Below are 23,451 nucleotides of genomic sequence, written 5' to 3' on the forward strand. Positions count from 1 at the left end.
TATATTTTGCTTTAAAGAAAAATTTATTTGTGATTCTTCACTCTCTTGACCACAGCTACTGAGGAAAAGGCACATAGGAAATGACATCGTCACCATCGTCTTCCAGGAGCCTGGGGCACTTCCTTTTACTCCAAAAAGCATCCGGTCTCACTTTCAGCATGTCTTTGTCATAGTCAAAGTGCATAATCCATGTACCGAAAATGTGTGTTATAGGTGAGTCAGTAATCTCTGATCTATCACTGTCCCAGGTTTATGTCAATAGTGCATCTTTTCCCAAAAATATCTTTGTTTTCCAATTATTATATTCAACTTTGTGATATTCTGATTACTCAAACAGTTTCTGTAAGAAATGATTGCCTTCTTCCCATTTTGCCCTCTTGAAAAAGTGAAATCCCTAGCACTTTAAAATGGTGGATTACACATTTCCTCTGTTTTTCTTTTAAAAACTTCAGCTTCTGCCAGAACCAATAGCTTAATTGGTACCTGCCTCTGAGTTGGTGAAGTGGCTGTTTAAGTGCTTATCTAGGAGGAGTAAGTATCGTGGCAGTAAAACATTTCTTTTCATCAAAGACCTTGGAAACACTATTTGCTGGGCTGCCAAAACAAGGAGTTGACACTTGTTGGGTGACTTCAAAAGGCCATGTGTGTGTCTTGGAATCCCCAGACTGGCTCTGACAAGGCCTGCTTTTATGCTTAACCGCTACTCCCAGACCCTGTCTTAGGAAATAACTGCAGCCGAATGGTGTCACGCGGGGTATTGGTAAAACAATGGGCCTTTGACCTGAGTTTGAAACCAGCTTTACCACTTGTCATAGGACTTTGTGTGGGTTACTTTATTTTTCTTAGCATTTGATTCCTCATCTTAAAATTGAAGATAATGATAATGATAGTACCTACTTCAATATGTGGTTATGACTAATAATAGCTCAAATTATGTAAAACACCTAATACCGTTCCTGGCATTCATCCAAGGTTATTTTCATTTATCGTCTTAAAACAGTAGCTGCCAATTCAGCTGCCCACTGGGCTTAGTTCAGAGACATGAATATTCCTTGTAAGAGAGTGAAGACTACAGCGATTGCCCCCTAAAGGCAAAAGAGAAATGAGTCTGTATGTAAAAAGTTGCTAGTTTACATCCTACCCTACAGATACCCAAGCGATCTTAGAACAAAGTCTGAAAACCAGCAGTTCTTACTCTGAATTTTGCTGCCTAGTCGCCTTGTTAAAAATAGCCCAAGTCTATGGCTCTACTGTGCTGTGTTCTAATGCAGTACACCTGGCATCTCTATATTTTCCTCCAGAGTCATTCTTACACACATCTGGGTTTAGGACCACTGGCCTAAATGCTCAGAACTACTTTTTAAAAGTGATATTTGAAAAAATATAGTATCTACTCTGTACAAATGATACATTTTGGTACAAACGTGGTGAGTTGGCCTTTTTTCCTGGGAGCCCACCCAGTGAATGGTAATTCTGAAGAATAAAATGAACCTTCCTAATGGATTGGGAAAACTTAAGCATAAGGCTTTATTGTATTATATTTGGCATTATTTTATGGGTGGCTATTTTTAGGTCAAATCAAATATTTTAAATTACTTTCTATCTTTATGCTTATATCATGAGGTAGTTCATTAACACAAAAAAATTGTAAAGATAGGCAGTATCTAGTCACTGTATTTCTTTTAGGTTTTCTGGTTTTAATTAAATTACTGAGACTATATGTTTTTGAAAGCAGTACAGAGATCTCTTACATATAAACAAGTGCATTGCATTATTTTTTCTATGATAAGGATAGCATATGCAGATCATTCAGAGATGGACTCACTGGTTTTTGAGAAACCACATTGTTATTACTAAATTAACCTTGACTAATGAGATTCAAATGTAACATCAGTTCGAGTGCGTAACAGTTTTGGAAGTGCCTCATCAGCGTCATTGATCTTGCTTAAAAATATCAGTAGTGTTTCTTAAAGAAGCAGTAATAACCTTCAGTAATCCTGTAGTCAGATGAATTCCATAACATTTCATGAAGCTAGCCTTACTCCTATCACACAGAATATGGTTGGCATGCCCACATTTTCTAAAAACACCTTAGTGGTCTGTTTCATGTGGTACTCTTCTAAATATTCCAATGGAGAAATAAATTTATTAAAATAATTTCCAGGGAAATGATACCATCCAGCTCTATAGTTTTCTTAAATTTTGCTATGTCCTAACCCAGAGATGTATTTTAAAGACGACTGGATGGTTCCCACACACCCTGGCAAGCTCCCATGAAAGCTGTTTTTCTCCTGAGCTTTGTGCGGGTGTTGAGTGGCAGCATATTCTTGCTGACAGGGACCCACAGCACCAATGCCAATTCATGGGCCTTACAGCTGTCAAAAAGGGCTGTGGGGTTGAGATCACCTCCTCTAATGAAACTTGTGCAGCCTGTCAGGTGTACCTGCCTGAGCAGAAGACCACACTCCCACCCTACAGAGGGAGTCAGGCCTCCCCCATGAACACAGCAGAAGGCTGGAGCAGTCCTGCTGAGTCCACTGGAACTAGGAGAAATGAGACAACGCCCCCAAAGCCGCATGAAACATCTCGTTTTTAGCCTGAAGATTTTTAAAAAGCAGACATAACAAATTGCCCATTGCTTTATAAAAAGACTTGTTAATTTGTAGCCAACGTTTAACTGAGGGATTTATGTTTTTATGTATTGTCCAAGATAAACTCTTTGCAAAATGCTCAGTAACAGAATGAGAATAGGCTTGGTAGCTCACAGAGAATTAAAAGTGGAGAGATATCTACAGAAAATGATGACTGCCATTTCTTAGAAAATTTAATATGTAACATCTGACAAAAATTAGGTGACAGAGCTATATCTGTGAGAGTAATAGTGATAACAGCACCAATTTGGATAATAGAAGCTTTACATGCTTTATTTTCTGTCATCCTTACAGTGGGCTTTTGGGTGTGATACTATTTTACCTTCCACTTTACAGATGAGGCCAGTGAGGCACTGAAGGATTCCGTATTTAGCTCAGTCACCCAGGAGGTGGTAGAGCTGAATTCCCATTACCTGACTCCAGTTTGCTCCAACACCAGAAGGCTTATTAAAACCCTTTCATGTGCATATTAAGGAATGCTTATCTTTCTAAGTTTGCTTTTGCTGGAGGGGCCTTAAATATCTAAATCATTAATAAATGCTGTCGAATCATTTGGGTAAAATAAGGAGCTCTGATACAAGTTCTTGTTTCTACACATTGGGAATTATCAGAATCTTGCAAAAGAATATTTCTTCTGAACTTGACTCTACTTGAAATGTTAGAAATCATGTGAGCTTTTGTAACCAATGATCTCTAATTGATTCCCATACCCAGAATGTCATAACAATCATGGAATAGTCATGCTTACATTCTACTGCTTTTCTAATACAACTTTGAGATGTACAAGAATACAGTTTATTAAACAAGAATATGGCATACATTGTAGAGAGAATCTCCAATTAGATGTTAGGGTCTATAATTTGATATAAAAAGAGTTTCCCTAATATATAATGGAGTCACTGTGTCTCTCTTATTCACTATGTGACACCACAGTGGAGCATATTTAGATATAAAAAACTTCCCCTGATATTGTAACTTAAGTGCATGCAAGGTGCAGTCAGAGGTTAGCATGAGATCTGAAGAGTTAATGTAAAGAAGGAATACACTAGAGTGCCAGATGACATTTGGCCACCTCAGCATTCCCTGGGTCAAATACTGCTAGAAATCTGTACTCATTGTTGGAAGAGAGAACCAAATTTAGGAGCAGTGATATATTGGCATATACCCAGTATTTGCAGGGCAGGTTGCAGTGAACAGAGAGACCCTTTGAGCTCATTGACAGTGAAGAAAAGAGAAGCCACAGGGTATGATTAGACTAATCACAAGTCCAAACGGGCAGCTTTGGGATCACTCTCCCAGAGTTAACATGGAGGATTAATTAATTCCCAGTCTTGAATGGCATCCTGAGGATGGTGGTGAGGGGAAAATGGGCCACACCTGATCCCTGGCAGCATCAACCTCTGTGATGTTTTTAAGGACTTTCCCTTCATATTAAGGACATAAGTCAAGTTCCCCCTCACACATAACATCTTGTGTAGTATATACACTAGCATAAAGCACCACCAGGTGCTATTCATGAGTTTGGTTTATCCGTCCCAAAGCAAAGCAGTCATTCCTTTCCCTTTCATCTCTGTGAAGTCCCCATCTAGCCAGCTGTCTGTCTTGCTGCTAGAGGTGATTAACTCTGCTGAAGAGGGTGCAGATTAAAGCATAAGTGAGAGACTCTGGAACCTATGATTTTTCTAAAGTCTAACCAACCACATTTCACAAGAGGGGTTTGCATCTAACAGAACAAATTTGGATAAAATGTTTTTATTCCTTAATGTACCTTTTTTAGAATTTTCCATAATGATGAAAACAAAACAAAGATTGCTTCCCTTCTTTACCCCAACATAGAAAATATTAGCCTGGGCAGATATGGAATTAGTACAGATCCTTGGTCTGTGGTAGCTACTAAGTAATTGGGGTGTTCCCTGTGCTACCTGTGATAGAGGATCCATTCATTCACCTACTCGTCTTAATCCTTCCTTTGTTAATTCATGAATCCGATCTGTAATTTATCTTACTCAGAAGAAGGTGTGAGATAACTAAAGCGACTCTCTGATGTAGGGGAGCAGTATTGGTTTTAATAGATTGAGATGGTTTTTAACACTGTGTTAACACTATACATTTGACCTCTTCAAACCCTGAGATCTCTTAAAATATTGCCCCCATAAAACCTTCATTTAGATATTCAAAATGTGATCAAGTAAAGTGAGCATTTCCTTTAAAAAAAAGTGATACTTAAATTTTGGGCCCTTGTAAGTATGATCACTCTGTCTCATGTCATTGAACTCCATGCAGCTAACTTGGGCTAAACCCACTTTGGTCGGAGGTATTACTGTTTTTCCCAGTGATAACCAGCCCCACAGGGTTACAGAGTGCCAACCTGCTTATTCCACACGCTGTGGATCTCTTACCCCCTGTATTAGTTTGGTAACACTGCCATACTAATACCACAGGCTACGTGGCTTACACGGTAGACGTTTATTTTCTCATAGTTCTGGAGGCTGCAAGTCTAAGATCAAGGTGTCAGCAAGGGTTTGTTTCTCCTGAGGCCTCTCCCCTTTACTTACACAGATGGCCATCTTCTCCTTATGTCTTCACATGGCTTCTTTCTGTGTGCATATATCCCTGGTGTCTCTTTGTAAGCCCAAATTTTCTCCTCTTATAAGGATACCCGTCAGTTGGATCAGGACCCACCCTAATGGCTTCACTTTAACTCAGTCACCTCCTTAAGGGTCCTATCTCCAGATAGTGTCACATTCCCAGGAACTATGGGTTATCTTTTCAACATGTGGATTTTGAGAGGGACAGAATTCAGCCCATTACACCTCCTGTCTACTAAGTTTAAAACATTTTGCTTAAATAACAACAACAAACCCTGGGTTCCAGAAACTAGGAGAACAAGAACCTGCGGAATAGACCAGTTAAGTTCAAAGTGTGTATGTATGCCAAATTTGAAAACATAAATATTATGGTATCATAGCTCATCTCATTTTGTTTCTGTTTTTTCTTTCCTCAGTGTTGGAGTTTCCAGATCAAAAGATGTGCCACCATTTGGCCCACCGATTCCCAAAGGTGTAACTTTTCCAAAGTCAGCTGTCTTCCGGGACTTCCTTTTAGCCAAAGTAATCAACGCAGAAAATGCAGCCCATAAATCGGAAAAGTTTCGTGCGATGGCCACTCGAACAAGGCAAGAGTACTTGAAAGATCTGGCGGAGAACTTTGTCACAACTGCCACTGTGGATACTTCTGTGAAGTTCAGCTTCATTACGCTGGGTGCAAAGAAAAAGGAGAAAGTCAAGCCAAGGAAGGATGCCCACTTGTTTAGCATTGGAGCCATCATGTGGCATGTGATAGCACGGGACTTCGGCCAGTCTGCTGACATCGAATGTCTTCTTGGGATTTCCAATGAGTTCATCATGTTGATTGAAAAGGATTCCAAGAATGTTGTATTTAACTGTTCCTGCAGGGATGTTATTGGGTGGACATCTGGATTAATGAGTATCAAAGTGTTTTACGAAAGAGGAGAATGTATCCTCCTGTCCTCAGTAGACAACTGTGCTGAAGACATACGGGAAATTGTTCAGCGATTAGTAGTAAGTACCTGTTTTCTATTTTCCCACCATCCTTGTTTTCAATTCCAGATTCAAAATGACTTTCACTTGGGAAATCCTACCATGATTTTTGCAATTAGGGAATGTGCATTACTATTTCCTGTGGATACAGAGCTTAATTTTAAATGCTGGATCCTTTTGAGGAGTTGTTGAATACAAGAACGGTGGAGAAGCAACCATCATAAATTGATTGGAAAAGAAAAGTTAAGCCAACCTGCAAAAGAGAATATTGAGATGTATTTTAATAGCATTTGAAGGAAAAACAGAATTGTCTGGATGGAATGTCTGTTTATGAAGGCTGACATACATACCTTCCCATTGGGTAATTCACAACAGAATTGCTGTTGACTATATGAATGATGAGTCCTATTTGCCGCTTCAGCTCTGTGCATATTTATACAGCAAGTATTTTTGTTTAATATGCCAGATTAAATATATTATTAGTCTTAGAACCACAGTTTCTTAAGGAAGTTTTTCAGAATTACACATTAATTTAGAAAGGCTTTTTAAAAGTCAGACATAAAAAAGATTTTCACGTATGCGATTTTTAGGCAAAACCCCGTATATTTTATCCATGGTGTTCAATTTCTGCTCCCAATTTTAACAAAGTAAGATTTAGATTTTAGTTTGAGCATATAAAATAAAGTAGTAAGAATAAATCAAACTATTTCCAGTTTTTATTTGTGATAATATAAGAAAAAAACATTCTTTGACAATAGAATTTCTTGTGTGTAAATTTTCTCCCAAGAGGGATTTTTTTTTTAATTAGAAAAGGTTTAGTTAATTATGGATAATGAAAAAAAAAGAAATTATATCCATTTCTTGCCCCCTTTCCTCCCACCAAATATAAATCTCCCTTTTGTTATTAGATACCGTGTATAAGAGAAGGTAAAATCAGGGCAGTGTCTGCTAGCCTTGGAAAAGTAATTTCATTACTATTTACAGTAAAGGGCCTCAGTATGTTCAACAGTATTAATCAGGTATATGTGTGCAAGCCTAGATATGAGTTTGGGGGGATTAAGTAAATGATTAGTTTTTATGCCTAGAGAATTGATGTGAATTATACTGATGAGTCTCTGGATGCATTGTGCTTTTGCTGATTGCAAATACTTCTTTTTAGCATATCCACCAAATCATCGTAATCTCTGCTTCTGAAAATATAACACAAATACCACTTCACCAACCACCAAAATGTATGTTCCATGGATATTTACATGGGCTCTTACACATTTGCTATTCCATGGACCCAATCCTGTTTTCCTAGAAAAGTGTATTGCTAATGTGACCAAGATGCACAATGTTACAAATATATTTTAGAAATTATATTCTGTGTCTAGGATGACTTGCAACATGAGCTACTGGAAACAAACCAAAGCAAAGACTGTTGAAGGGATTAGATTGTAAGGGTTGGTACAGAGTGGTAGTAACAGAAATGGGAAGAAAGAGATGGATGCAGTCGTGGTGGACATGCTGGGAATGCCTGCACGTCTGGCAGATGGTTAACTCAGTGTCCATTCTCCGGTGATGGAAAGTGGAACTAAAGGTGTCTGTCTTGCAGGTAACAGGGCAGGAAAGGAATGAGAGTTTGTTCCCAGAAGGCAAGGCAGGGCTCACTTCACGGATGTACAACCCATGCAGTCACACAGGGACCCGCTCTCAGAAGAGTTCATGCTTGGTTGAATGCTCTGCTATTGCCCTTTTAAAATTCTTCATAATTTTTTAATAAAGAGCCCCCCATTTTAATTTTTCATGGGGCCCCACAAATTACTTAGCCAGTCCTGGCTAGGAGACTACAATTTTGTTTGATAATTGGGTCCATGGAAGAAGTATGTGAGGAAGTCCAAATACCTGGAGAACACCTTCCTTCAGACTTTGGGGATGTTAGGAAGCAATAAACAGAGGGGATAAAGAAATAGCAAAAAGACAAAGTAGGGGAGGTGGCAGGTGATTGGAGGAAATGAGCCGAACAGTCAGAGCTGGAGGACTCTGGAAAGGCTCGGCCAATAACTCTTCAGTCTAAGACATGGCTGATAAATTCCAGCTGACAATTGCATTGGTATTTGAGAGAAGGCTGAGTACGTTATGTGTAGTCTTTTAATAGGATTGCTTAGAACAAAGTTGAAAAAGAAGTGAACAAAATTTATTTGTGTTGTGCATATTACAGAAATACTTCTTCAAGTTTTTAAGTTAACTTCAGTTCATGACTTTAGAAATGTCAATATTCTAAAACTTTACCACTAACTAAAATCAGCAGTCCCTTTCCACATTTTGCTGAGTCCTGAACTGTCATACCTGTCTGGGAAAAGCTGAGTGGCATGGTGTGCACTTGGGGTAACCATAGAAACATCAGATATAGTAGTGATACATGAAGCAGCCCCAGTCCCACAGCTGTACTTACTGTCATAGGTCTTATTAAATAGGTATCTATGTATTCAGAGCATGTTTCATAGAAATGGAGCATTCATTAAACTGAAACTTCATACATTGCCTCTGGGCTTTTGGGAATAGGAGTATCATACCTCTCAACTTGAAACTTCCCACAAATATGATGTCACAGTCATCAAATGGTATTTAATGAGCCCATGTTTTTCTTTTATTGCATGTAAAGTGTCCTCAGTGAGTGCTTTTGAGGGCTGCTTTTGTAGTGCTTTAATGTACCAAGTGGGATGCAAACCACCATTCTATCATGTTGCTTTTCGTGGGACTGCTGTTGACTCTCTCTCTCTTGGGTAAGATATATACACTGGGGCTTTCACTGCTTGGGGTTGCCTTCAGCCCCCAGGGGAGAGGCCCAGTGGAGGAGAGGCAGCCCATAGGCACAGAGGGTCTTTCTGCTGCCTGCCAGAGCTCTATCCTACACACTTGCCTTGTGAACAGATGGTCAAGGAGTCTGGCTGGCCTGCCCTCACCATGGATCTGAATGGCCGTCACCACCCAGGCAAGCACAGGCAATTGTCTGTCATCAGGAGAGGGACCTTAGGGAGCAAAACAGTACCTCCATAGTATGTCCCCAGGGCTGGGGCATAGAGAACATTGAGAATTTTCTTAAGGCTCTTTCTGCTATTGCCCTTCCTGAACCTAGGAGTGGGCTCTTGAGTGTTAGCTTTCAAGTGCCATGGGACATTTTTCTTTGTTTGGGATGAGTAAATCGTCTAATGGTTTTTAGTGCTTGCTGATTGAAACTTTTAATGGCCTCCAAAGTCTTTACATGTTTTCCATTTCTATAATCCATCTAGAACAGCAAGATTTGTATGTTTAAAAGCCAAGTCAGTAGGAGAATTACCTGAGCCCATCTGAAGCTCCCAAGCTCTGGGTCAGTGACATCTAAGAAAGCAGGATACCTGTATCAAGAAGAGATATGATTTAGAATGAAGAATGAAACCACTGTTGTACTTCTGTTATTTTATTTGCACTTGATGCTGATGTTAATCATGATAAGCTCTGAACTTAAATATGTCCTTTTCCTGTCACTTGGACCGTTCGAGGAAAAGGCAGAGAGAGATGGGCTAGGCTGTGAGGGCCCAAGGGAGAGAGAGGGCTGGCATGGAGGCCTGTACGTGCACCTTTGCTTCATAGAGCCCCGTGGCAACTTGGGATACAAGAACGGCATCTCTAAAAGTCTCCTTCCCTTTTAGATAGTGACGAGAGGCTGTGAGACTGTGGAAATGACCCTAAGGAGGAACGGGCTGGGCCAGCTTGGATTCCATGTGAATTTTGAAGGAATTGTTGCAGATGTGGAACCTTTTGGCTTTGCCTGGAAGGCTGGCCTTCGCCAAGGGAGCCGCCTCGTGGAGATCTGCAAAGTAGCCGTGGCCACTCTCACACATGAGCAGATGATCGACCTGCTCCGTACTTCTGTGACTGTGAAGGTGGTCATCATCCAGCCCCATGATGATGGCTCACCCCGAAGGTAAGGTGTGGGAGGCACACAAGTAATGCGCATTCCTCCTTTGCCTCTGTAGCAGGTGGCTGTCCTGACTGCTCCTGCAAGATCCTCAGAAAATGCAGTCAGGTGCATCTTTGTACAGTGTTGTTGGGATGTCACTCATTTGTACAATGTTGGGATGTTACTCATTCAAGCAATTGAAAAAGAGCTTTAAAATATATAATAAGTGATAAAAAGTAATTTTCTAAGCAATTTAATGGGACATTGACTACATAAGAGCTGAGCTATTCTGAACTAAGGCGAAGAACACCTGCTCGGTTGCCCTGTCAGACATATCTAAGAGGAGATACCCTGCATCACAGCTCAGCCTTGAGCACACTAAATACTTAAGTGTTCAGTTAGAACTCCCTTCCATAGCTTGAAGTAATTTATTATTAAAAAAATATTTAATAGATCAATACTTGTAGGTATAAAAGAAGATTGGAACAACCAATGTACTCTGTGTGGTGAATACTCCATTCTACAAATCAAAGCTTGAGAGGTGTTGAACTGGTTTTGGATATTGTCATAAACTGTCAGGAGAAACAGATGAAAAGAAATGGTGGACTTGGAAGGCTCAGAGGTGGATAGGTGGAGGGCTCAGATAAGAATGGGGTTAGAAAGCAATACTGTCCATTACTAATAGAAGGTAATCATGCCCAACATAAAGAGAATCTTAGACCAAAAGGAGAAAGAATGCTAATTTAGAAGGAGCCATTCATTCAGGCTGTGGCCCACTACTTGTGGTAGTGCATGCCTGGTAGTAGTATCTAGAGCACCTTCTGTCTTCATTCCCAAATGGAGTTCCTGCAGGCAGCCTTAAGAGTTCTGGCTGTTGAGAGAGAAAGCATGCTTGGAATCCAGTCATTTGCTGTGTGGCCTGGGGTAACTCATACACTCTGTCTAAGCCTCACTTACTCTCTAAGATGGGATTATTATATTGCCTACCTCCTATGATTTCTATGAATATTAAATAAAATATGTAAAGCTCTTAGAACCTTCTAGCATAATTACTCCACACATTTTATTTTTAAAAATAAAACTTTAGGCTGGGCACTATGGCTCACGCCTGTAATCCCAGCACTTTGGGAGGCTGGGATGGGCAGATTGCTTGAGCCCAGGAGTTCAAGACCAGCCTGGGCAACATGGCAAAACCCCATCTCTGCAAAAATTAGCCAGGTGTGGTGGTGTGCACTTACAGTCCCAGCTATTCAGGAGGGGAAGTTGGGAGGATCCCTTGAGCCTCAGAGGTTGAGGCTACCGTGAGCTGAGATCATGCCATCACTCCAGCATGGGTGACAGAGTGAGACTGCATCTCAGATAATAATAATAAATAAGACTTTAGCACATTCATTTTAATTTGTTTCATATTAAAAAAGAAATTCTTGCTATCCAAAGGTAGTAGGATTATTGGGTCTACTTTCTGGACTTATGAACCTAGGTTATGCTTTCTCCTTTCTCTGTCTCCTTTCTTCATCCTTTAAGCCAGCACCATCCATTAGCACTTTCTGCAGTGATCTGTATCTGTACTGTTCAGAGCAGTAGCCACAAACCACATGTGGCCATTACATACATGAACTATAGCGCAAGTTAGAAAACAAATTTTTCCTTTTAATTAATTTATATTTTAATTGGCCATGTGTTGCTTGTGGCTGCCATATTGTATAGATCAGCTAAACCACAATCTTCTTTTAGGAAAAACAAACAAACAAACAAAAACGCTTATACTGTCTTCCTCTGTGGTTAATGTGCAAAATCTTGCAAAAATCTATCTCTATTAGTTATCTTACCATTTGCCTCCTGCCTCACTTTCTGTGTCCTTGTTTCCTGTAATTGCCCGGTATGTTTATAAAATAAGGATTTAAGAAATTAAAATTTCTTGTTAGAGTATCAATCCCATGTTAAGATGTTTTTTTATTGCCTTGCCTGATTCTATCTGGTTGAATCTGTCTGCTCTTTGAGAGTCCCATGAATCACATGTACTACTATCAGTGCAAAGAAAATAAAGATAAAAATTAATTTATTAAAAATGAGTCTTGGAAATACCAAAAGGCAAATCTTTTGGGCCTTAGAAGCTAAAATATTGTATATATATTTTTATAGTATAGTTTCCAGCCATTTATTAGAAATTTTCATACGGTAAGATTTCTGTCATCTTCCTTAGTAGAAATACAGATCTTTAATTCTTAGGATGAGAATCAGGCTTTTATTCGCCTTTGTATCAAGTCTTTTGTCCGTCCCAGCAGCCGATTGCTGTAGAGTTGGACAAAAATGCACATTCTTTGGGTTGAAAAATAACATTTCCTGCCTATTTTAGTGTTGGTCTACTGTTAGTAAGAAATTTTTAAAGCTTTCAAGAGATCTGTTTAATAAAAATGGTAAAGCTGTCATTATATTTGGTATTTAGAAATATGATTTAGGAGAATAGAATTTTCTAAGAAATGCTGAATTGTTTTTCAACTAAAGCAAACAACTGCAATTTAAAAGTTCCAGCAGCTGTTATCTTTTTACCCAAGGACATGTTTTTCCTCTAAGGAGTCAGTTATCTCCCTTGGTCTACACATAATTAATTCTTTGTTTTAAATGCAAATTCTCTTATTGGAACTAGGCAAGATATTTATTTAAAGATTTTGCCCTTGCTTCCTAGGAGTCTCATTAATGTCATTCCCTAAACATACAAGTTTTTTTCTCCCGATTAATCTGTAATAACTGTCTTTTAACCTTAGCCAGAAGGATTAGAATTAGCTATTTGCCCAGTAGCAACATTCCAAAATTGGCACACCCATCACCCACATTCCTGCAAGTCATGAAGGCTTTAAGCCTAGCCTGTATCATTTAAAACTCTTTCAATTCAGTTTTCCAATTTTCTGTGAATCTGAATTTGTAAATTTTTAAATCCTTATTTTTGTTAGTTTTGATTTGTTTTCTGCCTGCAACTGTCTGGGTGCCCTGATAAAAGTACTTGCTGTTGTCAGACAACCTCTCATAACCAGACACCACCCTTGCAATACCAGCCCTTTGCCTTAGACCACAAGTGTAAGTATGAAATGTCATTTTCAGTTTCACCTTTGCACTCAGCATGTTTAGCCTGCTGCATTATTAGATTTGATAAACTGTAGAGGAGGGGCTAAGGGGAAATGGGTAGCACTTGACTCATTTTAAAATTTAAAATACAAACCCTTTAAACTAAACATCCTTTAGTACCATTAACCCTATAGCAGCACATACCAGGATGTGCCTCAAGCTAAAGCTATACGTTTGACTTGCGGCTTGGAAAATTACCTCTTTCTTTCAGGAATGGGCTCTTAATGCTTGTCAGGGAGGGGAAATATTATTTAAATGGATATGTATATGCATGTGTGTTTCTGTGTGTATGTGTATATATATACATATAAATTTTTACAAGTCATTTTTAATATTAACACTACAAAGACTACAAAAATAGCCATATTAAGGAATTATGAGACATTTTAGTCTTCATAAATGTTGTGAAAAGTGTTTTCGTTCATTTTTGCCATTTATCAACTCCGTATTTATCATACCAGGATATCATTAAGAAAATCATTTGAACGGGAGCCCAGCGGCTCCTGTGGGCAGCTTGAGCAGCCTATCATTTAATAGAAGGTTTCTCTTGTCCTCAGGTCAAAAGGTGTTTGGTTCTGACTCAGAAGCTGATGGATTAAATGAAATCTTTAGTAGGAAAAGTACTTATTAATATATTGAATCCAAGGCACCAGTGTTTTGAAGTCCCAGAAAAGTGTTTATGTTCAATCTAAAGCTACCTGGGTTTTTGAAATCCTGTTTGCCAGCCTAAGGGAGGTGACAGTCCAGCTTGTCCCTCAGCTCGAAGGGAAGTCAGAGCCATTTTGAGTTTTCTTTGTGGAGTTGCAGGGAACACTGAGCAGGGAGAATACCCCTTGAGGGACACTTATTAACTGATCTAGTGCTGGGATTGGATCCTGGAGTGAATTCATAGACATTGGGAATGCGTGGCAAGAAGCAGTTTGGGAATAGCACTCTTCAAATGGAAATGAGGCTTGAAAGGGGAACTAGAGTGTTTCTCAAGCAGTCTCTGTGGCAAAGATGAAGAGTTGCTGATGCTAGAGATGCTCATTTAAGGTCTTTCTTGTTTTTGCAAGAGATAATTTATAGCCACTGCTATGGACCCGGCCTCTGCCGTCAAAGATGACTGACATTCTATCACTGTCATTTTAAGGAAAGCATATGAACCTAAAAGGCTGATTTAAAGGAAATAACAACTCATCAGAATTATGCATGAGTTGTTATATAATGTGAGTGAATTTAGTAAATATGTCCAATAAACATGGAAATGAAATTCCTTGCTGCCGTGCATTTGTTTTGTGTGATTTTTTTCATACTTTGTTGATATACTATCCAAGACATTTTTCTGTATAATGCAAAACATTGGAAATTTTCTCATGTTATCATGAGTCTAAATTATTATTCTCTCATCATTCTATAAAATTAAAACTTTATGTCCTCATCTCCTGTTTTGCTATATGTTGCCTGATCATTCAACTCCCTGAAGTATGCCGAGAGGAGAATATGGAAATAGAAGGAAAACTCAATTTTGTCAGTTTAACAGTTTTTTTTTATATGTATATCTACACACATACATATATAAAATAGATGGTGAGCTGAAATCTGGACTCAAGTGAGCTTTTTTTTTTTTTTTGAAATTTTTTTCCATGCTTTATCCCATTTATTATTCATTACAAAGCAGACTTTCTCTTTCCAGCTTTTAGATTCAAGGGGTACATGTGCAGGTGTGTTACAGGGGTAAATTGTGTGTCATGGGGGTTTGGTGTACAGATAATTTTGTCCCCCAGGTAATCAGCATGCTACCCAGCAGCTGGTTTTTCCATCCTCACCCTTCTCTCACCTTTCACCCTCAAATAGGCCCTGGTGTCTATTGCTCCCTTCTTTCTGTCCATGTGTACTTAGTGTGTAGCTTCCACTTGTAAGCAAGAACATGGCAGCATTTGGTTTTCTGTGCCCATGTTAATTTGCTTAGGATAATGGCCTCTGGCTCCACCCATGTTGCTGCAAAAGACATGATTTTATTCTTTCCTATGGCTGTGTAGTTTTCCATGGTGTATATGCACCACATTTTCTCTATCCAGACCACTGTTGATGAGCATCTAGGTTGATTACATGTCTTTGTTGTTACAGTGCTGCAATGAACGTATGCTTGCATGTGTCTCAAGGGAGCTTTTATATTAGATTTCCAATGTATTTGTATGGATAATAAAAATTAATTATGTCTAGTATTGTCTTATGGACCCTTTAGTAATGAATTTTGATAAGAAATGTGAAAACAATGCAGAACAAAGATAACCTAAAGTACAATCACTATTCTGAGTCCTCTGGCCAGTTCCTCCAATATAACGTTCACATTGTTCTCTCACTTCCTAAAGTAAGAACATAGGATTATAGAATTTAAAGTAGATTGCTTTGCATTTGCTCATTCCTTCATTCATTTATTCAATCATTCACTCTTAACCAGTTTGTGCTAGGAACTGACCTGAGCACTAGGGCTATTAAAATGGATAGGACAGCTGTAATCTGACTTTCATGGACTCCTTTTAGTGTTTCTGGTTTTCTATAATGCAGTAGTACGTATTCATATTTTGGCTATTTAAAAGCGATTTTCTCAGCTGATAGCAACAACTTGATAATAAATTTCTCAAAGTAGTGTAGAAAATGCTGTCACCCTCTCCAATTAATAATCTACACTTCAGTGTCCACATGGTTTTTCATTTTCAATGTTGCAATATCACCATCACAGTAGGAGGAATGCAGAGGGTAACGGTAAAGCGTGAGCATTGTGTTAGACCAGTACTGTAACCATCTCATGCTTGACAGGTTACACCACAGCTACCATAGTGGACAGCCATTGGGTGTCCTCCCTCATAGAAATGCATTCTTCAAAATCAGGCATCAGATAGCTAACTACTGAGAATCTCCTCTGTATAATTTTGAAGTATTACGGTGCAATAAAATGTTGTTCCTGCTCTCAAGCTTTCTAAGAAACAAAAGAAGCAGTTGATTTGGACAAGAACATGCTGAGCTTCTGTCCAGTGCCCTGCTAGGTACTGGGTGTACAAAGGCACCATCTGCCCCTGGGTCTGCTTCTGGTGAGGGAGGAAAAGGATGGAAGGAAGCTGATAAATTAGTCAATGCCCGCATAACCTCACTTCCTATTCATACAACATCTTTTCAATTCATGACCTTTATAAGAGGGCTTGGTTAAATGGGATTCTGGTCCAGATGTCTCTTATTCTACCTATTCTGGGTATCTCTCTGTTTCTATCTGTAAATTAAGGAATTTGTTGAAAAGCAAATACTATCTCATTTAGTGCCTATTTCATGTATGACACTGCCCTAACCTTTACAGTAAGTTATACTATGTGGTTATGTCCCTGTTGGAAGCCTTTGATTTTTTATGTACCAGAAAGAATTTGTGATTCAAATGAATGAGCATCAATTACCCCCATCACCTTGCTGGATAATTTGGAGTCTTTTAGCTATTAGCAGGCTATTAGCATAACAGACATTAAAATGATTAAAATATTAGTGATTAATCCCTAGGGCTGTAAAAGGATTCTTTTACAAAATGCATAATATTTTTTAAAATGTTTATTTGTTTTAGAGGATCAGCTTTTGTTTCCAAAGATTGTTTTAGCACCTTCTGAAAAATATGACATAGTGTAGGCTGCATTAACTGTTCTTTGATGATTTTCTTTAAAAAAAAAATATATAGCCCTGTGTTTTAGGAAGAACACTGAGCTTAAAGTCAGAGGTATCCTTTCAGTATTTCTGGTTTTCTAAAATGCAGTAGTACTTATATTTTGGCTATTTAAAAGTGAGTTTCTCAAACTGTAGCAACAGCTTACTGCTTAATAATAAATGTCTCAAAGTAGTGTAGAAAATGCTGTCACCCTCTCCAATTAATCATCTACACTTTAGTGCCCACATGTTTTTTTCATTTTGAACGTTGGAATATTACAGAACTATACCAAGCAGATTCTCAATAGCTAGCTATCTGATGCCTGATTTTTGAAGAATGTATTTCTGTGAGGGAGAATGTCCAATGGCTGTCCACTATGGTAGCCATGGTGTAACCTGTCAAGCATGAGATGGTTACTGGTCAAAAATGATCAGAGCTATCCGTGAGATGGTTACTGGTCTAAAATGATCAGAGCTATCCGTGAGATGGTTACTGGTCTAAAATGATCAGAGCTATCTCTGATGAGCTGTACCGTCTTTCCAACCTCTCTAGCCCTTCTTCTGAAAAATGGAGATTTTCTTTGTACCTCACAAATTTTTATGAAAGCCAAATGATATATGTGGAACACTATAAAGTGTTATACACGCCAAGGTGGTGGGTCGGAAGTAAAGAATAGCATTTCAATATTTTGTAAGACTTTTCCTTAGATTATTGGGTTAACTTAAAGGTTCTCTGTGATGCAGCCAAGTAAAGTAAAACCAATAGGGAATTTCAGAGTCCAGTAAATGCAAGTTACAATCATGGGATTAGATTAAGCTGTAGCCGCACAGTCTGTGGTACCTGATCCAACTAACTGTTCAACTGCCCTCTTTTTTTTTGGTAAGAATATGCATTCTTCCCTTAGGACTCCTCTCCTTTCTTAGTTTTGAAGTAGCATAATACAAAGTCATGTGTACTTCTTTTATGTAAGATGAAAGGAATAATAGGATAATGATATTATTGTTCTATAGATGAATGTAGATTCAGGAAATTTTATAGCTGTAAAGATTTTTTCAATTTGAAAGTTAAACTTTAAAATTCCAGAACTCTATAAACATCTGTTAGCTCAAATTTTCATAAAATTTTACGTGCCTTTTGCAATTTAATGTTGGTTCCCCCTTTTTCTAGAAATGAAAATTAATAATGTCTGTTTGTAATGAGCTTCTTTCTTTGAAGCTGTCACTTGAAGAAATTTACATATTTTGTATAATTTAATCTTATGCACCCTTTGCTGTTACTGTTTTGTTTTCAAGGGGAGAGTCTAAGAGGTTGTCACATTTCTAAGCTACACATTATCACATCTGAGTTTTGAGCCCAGAGCGCAAACTCTCTCTTTAATGGAGACAGTTTGGTGTCTAGGGTTCCTGTTGGGAACAAATAGAAAAAACTATATGGCTTGACTGGACTCAAACAGTGATGGTCTTGATGGTCAGCCTGCAGAGTTTGAAGCCATGCTTTAGAACCAAGTCCATATCCTGGCCAGCAGGAGTTCTGCCTTTCAGTGTCCAAATTACTGTTGGTAAATGGAAGATTCTTCCAAGAAACTCAAGGTGTCATTGGAAAGGAATGGGCCTGGGTGGGTGGATACCATCTTGGGGGCCTTTCTGGATGCCTCTGAAGTTGTGGGGCCCATACACTACAGTATTGGCAGTGACCGTGCTGTCTGTTAACTGTGAGCGAGATTGGACAACCCTTCTTTGCTGATCATGTTCACGAAACTGGGAAGTGGTGGCAGCTGTAACCAAGAAATCTTCTGGTGGAAAACTTAGCTTTAGGCATCAGGAAGCAGGGGAGAAAGCCAATGAGTATGAATACTCATGAGAGTATCCCTTTTACAGGATTAAGCCATCCCAGGAAGTCCAGGCTGGTGAGTTCAGAAGGACAAGTAGTACTGTTTTTAGAATACAGCAGTAAAATATAAGATCCTCTGAGGATGCCATGTAATAGAATTACTTATCATTCTTATAGTTTGATAATGCCACATTTTTAACTAGCACATTTTCAGTGACCTTCTTGGTCTACAGAGTATTTTGCCTTACAGTGTATGTTTTTCAGAGAGAAGAGAGAATAGACTCAGAAAAGTTATTGGCTAGACAAGAAATGTGAAAAATCACACTTATTTTTAACCCTGAAGCCGAGTTTGTATTGATCCCTACATAGCATGGTAATTAGGAGAATAAGTTGATGATGTGTACATTTGCTATGGAGCAAAGACAAAATCAATCTGCATACATAAAAGTGATCCCACAGCCTTATCTAACATTTTTTAGTATCTCCTACTGGCAAGCAAACTGTAAGGAATGTGCCAGAAGCTGGAAATGCAATTTCCATCCATTGACTTGATTTGATATGTCGAGAGGAAGCCAAGCATGTGTATCAATGAGGTCTGAATTTTTCTACTGTAGCAGGAAAGCAAAAGTTTTTTCTTTAAAAATATTTGAATTACATTAAGGTGGAGCAGCTCGTTTTGTTAGAAATGTCTTTTTGTGCTAGGTCTTTGGGCATTTGGTCTGCTCAGGTTTCAGTTAGCCTTTATTTACTCATCAAAATATTTGCCATGTGTCCCATCCACAGCAGCCCCAGGTTTGATACTCCAGACGAGCTGGAGTGTCTTGCCTGATGTCCTGTGCTAGAACCCCTCAAGAGGGAGAGAGGATGCATGCCATGGAGGACGCAGATCCATTTCTGATGGGCACTGCAGCTTGAGGATCTCTCTGGGCTCATTTGTCATTCTTCTTTTATGCCTTGTCCCATTTCTCTAAACATTGGTTGAATTTTCCTTATGCATCCTTTAAGGAATTTCTCATACATATGGAGCAGAACTGAGTTTGACTAGGTTTGAGGATTGCTTATGCTATATCAGTAGTACTAATTTGGCACCTTAATCATAGGAGTAAACAAAGCAAAATCTAGTTCACAAGAGTAGTTGCTATAAAAGTGTCACATAATAACAAAATTAGTTTTGATTTTAAGATAAAACCATTCTTGTAGAATAGCTAGTTTTTATTAGGGCAAAAGAATGCCAGTTCATAATATTTTAGAAGACCTTTCTTGTATGACTTTCTGCACGAGGTTGGAGGTAAAATAATTCCACCCAGATTCCCTCCTCAACTTAATAGATTACACAGATTTTTGCCCACTCTCTCAAAATATGAGTCATGATTATGCATTTATATTACATGTTTCTTCCAAGCCTCAAGCTAAATTATAGTGTCTTATAAAGAATACAGTCTATGGGCATGAATTAAGTAGACCACACTACTCAGCCATCTGTCTTTTCTTTTCTTTCTTTCTTTCTTTCCTTTCTTTCTTCCTTCCTTCCTTCCTTCCTTCCTTCCTTCCTTCCTTCCTTCCTTCCTTCCTTCTTTCTTTCTTTCTTTCTTTCTTTCTTTCTTTTTCTTTCTTTCTTTCTTTCTTTCTTTCTTCTTTCTTTCGTCTTTCTCTCTCTCTCTCTCTCTCTCTCTCTCTCTCTCTCTCTCTCTCTCTCTCTCTCTCTCTCACCATACCAAACAAACTTGAAGGCCAAATAAGCATTGGAAATGCACAGTTGCCTTTTGGTTCACAAGATTCAAGGTTCACATTCTTTTCATTCAACATATAACTCCAGGATCTTTAACTTGGATGTAGTCACTTACAGTTCCTGATGTGCACTACTCAGGCAGCTGGAACCCGTGAGATATCAAAGCCTGGTGTTCACCTCAACAGCCAGTGACTTGCTTAGAACATCAATTTGGGTGGAAGACAAAAGTAGTAGATTTCCTTGATGTTTTGTTATCTATTGTCGAATCTTACCTTGGATTTTTTAAGTTAGGTTATTAGCTATGGGGATGAATCAGTAGTCCTAAGGATGTGGTATCTTAATAAACAGAGAACACTTGGAAACAATATAAATACATGAACAAAACTTGTAGAGCCTTGGCATTTTATAAGAAAATAATGCAACCCAATGTAATTTGGGTTTACTCAGTTTGACCAATAATGTAACTGTTAAACTAGTAAATCCAGAGTCATGTAAACTAAGAGAGATGAATTTTACTTTCAGGAGGGGGAATAGAGTTAAAAGATAAGAACTAATGTTTACTGATGCACAGAGAAATCACTACCTCATGTTCTGTAAACAGGTGTAAGAATTTCTTGAGGAGAGCGTATTCAGTCTACTCTTCTCTGTCAACACTACCATCAAAGGATACCGTTACCGTCAGTTTGGTTTCCCAACCCAAAAGTTAGGGTGTTGTGTTTTATTTGTTCTCTTTCTTTGTCTGAAGCTCCAAGTACTATGGATTTGACAAGTTAGAAATAACTTTCACCCAGAATTTTACAGGTATTTCCTTTGTTACGTTTTGTGCCTTCCAGTATTGTAGTTGAGAAGAATGGAGCCATTCCACTCCCAGATTCTTAGACACTTAGGCTCCTACCCATCCCATCCCCAGTACTGTAGGCTTACTTCCTTAACCCAGGAGTCTGAATTCCCCAATGATGTGTTTTCATGTGGACAATTTTTTTTTCATTGGTCTGGGTACTCTCTGGACCTTTTAATCTAGTTTTACATATAGTTCTAGAAATGTCTGTATACTATTTCTTGATTTTTCTCCCCCACTTTTTTCCCCTCTCTTCTGTGATAGCTCTGTCTGGTAGTTGTTGGACTTTTTGGATTAAACTGTTTTCTTAGGTTTTTCTCTCTCAGAACTGTTTGGGAGAATCTCTCAGTTTACCTTCCAACTATCTTACTGGATTTTTTAATGTTTAATTTTAACTCTCATAAGTTCCTCCTTTTCTTCAGCAATCTGGTTGCTCCATGAGCTTCACTGCAGAGTGACTGGATGGTTTACATCTGCTTGTCTCTTCTCTAGAGAACCATCTTCTTTGATCTCTATGGGTGGTGAGCGTTCTAAGGACAGGTTTGGAGGGAGGAGAAGTGGCCCTGGGTCTCATCTCTGCCTCAGGCTTGTTTTCATTCCTGTTCTTCTCTGCACCTCACACCCTTGACTCTGCATCTTTTCTGTTCTCTAAAGACTACTGCTCTTGTCCCGCAGTGGTCGGGGATTGGTTGCTGCCTGACTGGGCCAGGCCCTGTGTGGACCTCAGCCCCCAGGGCCAAACTTCTGTTTCCTCCCTTCTAAGTAACATGTAGGCCTAAATCTTCATTTCACTTGGTCTTCTGCAGTGCTTGGTGCTTCCCGTCCCTGCACTGTTTTGGGGTTCTGCAAGGGCAATGGTCTTCCTTCCTACTGAGTTTTCACTCTGCACACCCCTTGGTTTCACCTTCCTCTGCTCTGCTAAACCATAACCTTTCTTCCATTCACCTCCAGCTTCGCCGTCTGTTAAATTCAGTTGGCAGTTGTGGTTGTTTCTGATTCTTGTTCTTGTTCTTTTGTGATGATTTTCAGAAAAGGCTGAAACTTTTACTATACTGTGCTGACAGTGGAATTCTGCTTTTTAAAATAGTGATCCCTTGCTCTAGTAGATTTCTCAAAGGGCAAATATTAGGAAGTTTATTGTTGCTGTTGTTCTATGTTGATTCTGGAATATCTGGGAGAGGCACTGGTTTGGGATGCTGACTGCTTTGGCAACATGGTAAATTGAAATTATTTGCCCTAGCCCTCAAAAGTTGAGACTTATCCAGTCTTCCTGTGTTTTTGCCAAACTACACCAATTAGCTTTGTAGGCAGACTTTAGTCAAGTTAACAGTATTCCTTGCACTGTGCAATTGGTGGGAACCTTAGGGACAGCTGACTTAAATAATACATTTTAAGCTAAAGAGTCTTAAGTACCTGACTAATTGTTTGAGCACATGGGAAAGCTGTCTAGGAGGTGACCTTTTAGGGAGCCGTGAGAGAGTAACTATGGTAACTAAAAACCACACCTGACTTTCACATGATGGGCACTCAGGTTTTTCCTGAATTGTGACAGCTTTTACTAATTGCGCTTTTCTCTTCTCTCAGACTCAATAAAAAAGTGATTTGTAACTCTGATTCCTGATTATATTAATATAACTACAGTTTAAAATATCTGTTCATATTATATAAATGAAGTATTTTTAATCTGTTCAAATTTATTTATCACCCATGTTTAACGTTCTTGATTCCACATATGCATATTAAAGATATAGTCAGTTCTGTCCTAGAAGTTTGCTAATTACCTGGAAAGACAGAATTTATGTATGAAATGCCTAACAGCAATATCCGTCAGTTAGCCAGAGCCAAAACCATGATACTGATCATACTGATCCATCCTGGTTGTAAATAGACAAGGCCACTGTAGCCAACAATGGGGCTGTTGCGTGCAGCTGCATGGCTTGTGTAGAAAGGTACCTTCCTGCAGTGGTGAGGGACCACTGAGGTTCAGCCAGTCTCTGCACATGGGCCTATATCTGTCAGAGCATCTGTGCAGAGTGCACACCTTTTTAAAAATTGTACCATCGCTTGCCGTCCTTTGCACTGTGTAGCACAGTCAGCAAACCTTGTGGAGAAGGCAAGATTTGAGTTG

At 38.9% G+C, this 23,451-nt stretch overlaps 1 protein-coding gene across 3 annotated transcripts in view; it reads left to right on the plus strand.

Annotated features, from left to right (window-relative positions):
* The window catches only part of SIPA1L2 (signal induced proliferation associated 1 like 2), a 230,774-nt gene that overhangs the window by 161,266 nt on the left and 46,057 nt on the right, over nucleotides 1-23,451 (plus strand). For all 3 annotated transcript variants that reach the window (XM_032242333.1, XM_032242334.1, XM_032242335.1), the window contains exons 7-9: nucleotides 56-213; nucleotides 5,656-6,232; nucleotides 9,886-10,160. In XM_032242333.1, the coding sequence (XP_032098224.1) occupies nucleotides 56-213; nucleotides 5,656-6,232; nucleotides 9,886-10,160 (1,010 nt within the window). The remainder of the gene's footprint in view (nucleotides 1-55; nucleotides 214-5,655; nucleotides 6,233-9,885; nucleotides 10,161-23,451) is intronic.

The sequence above is a fragment of the Sapajus apella genome, unplaced genomic scaffold, assembly GCF_009761245.1.
Source record: "Sapajus apella isolate SASKATOON/1434 unplaced genomic scaffold, GSC_monkey_1.0 scaffold49, whole genome shotgun sequence".
NCBI classification, from domain to species: domain Eukaryota; kingdom Metazoa; phylum Chordata; class Mammalia; order Primates; family Cebidae; genus Sapajus; species Sapajus apella.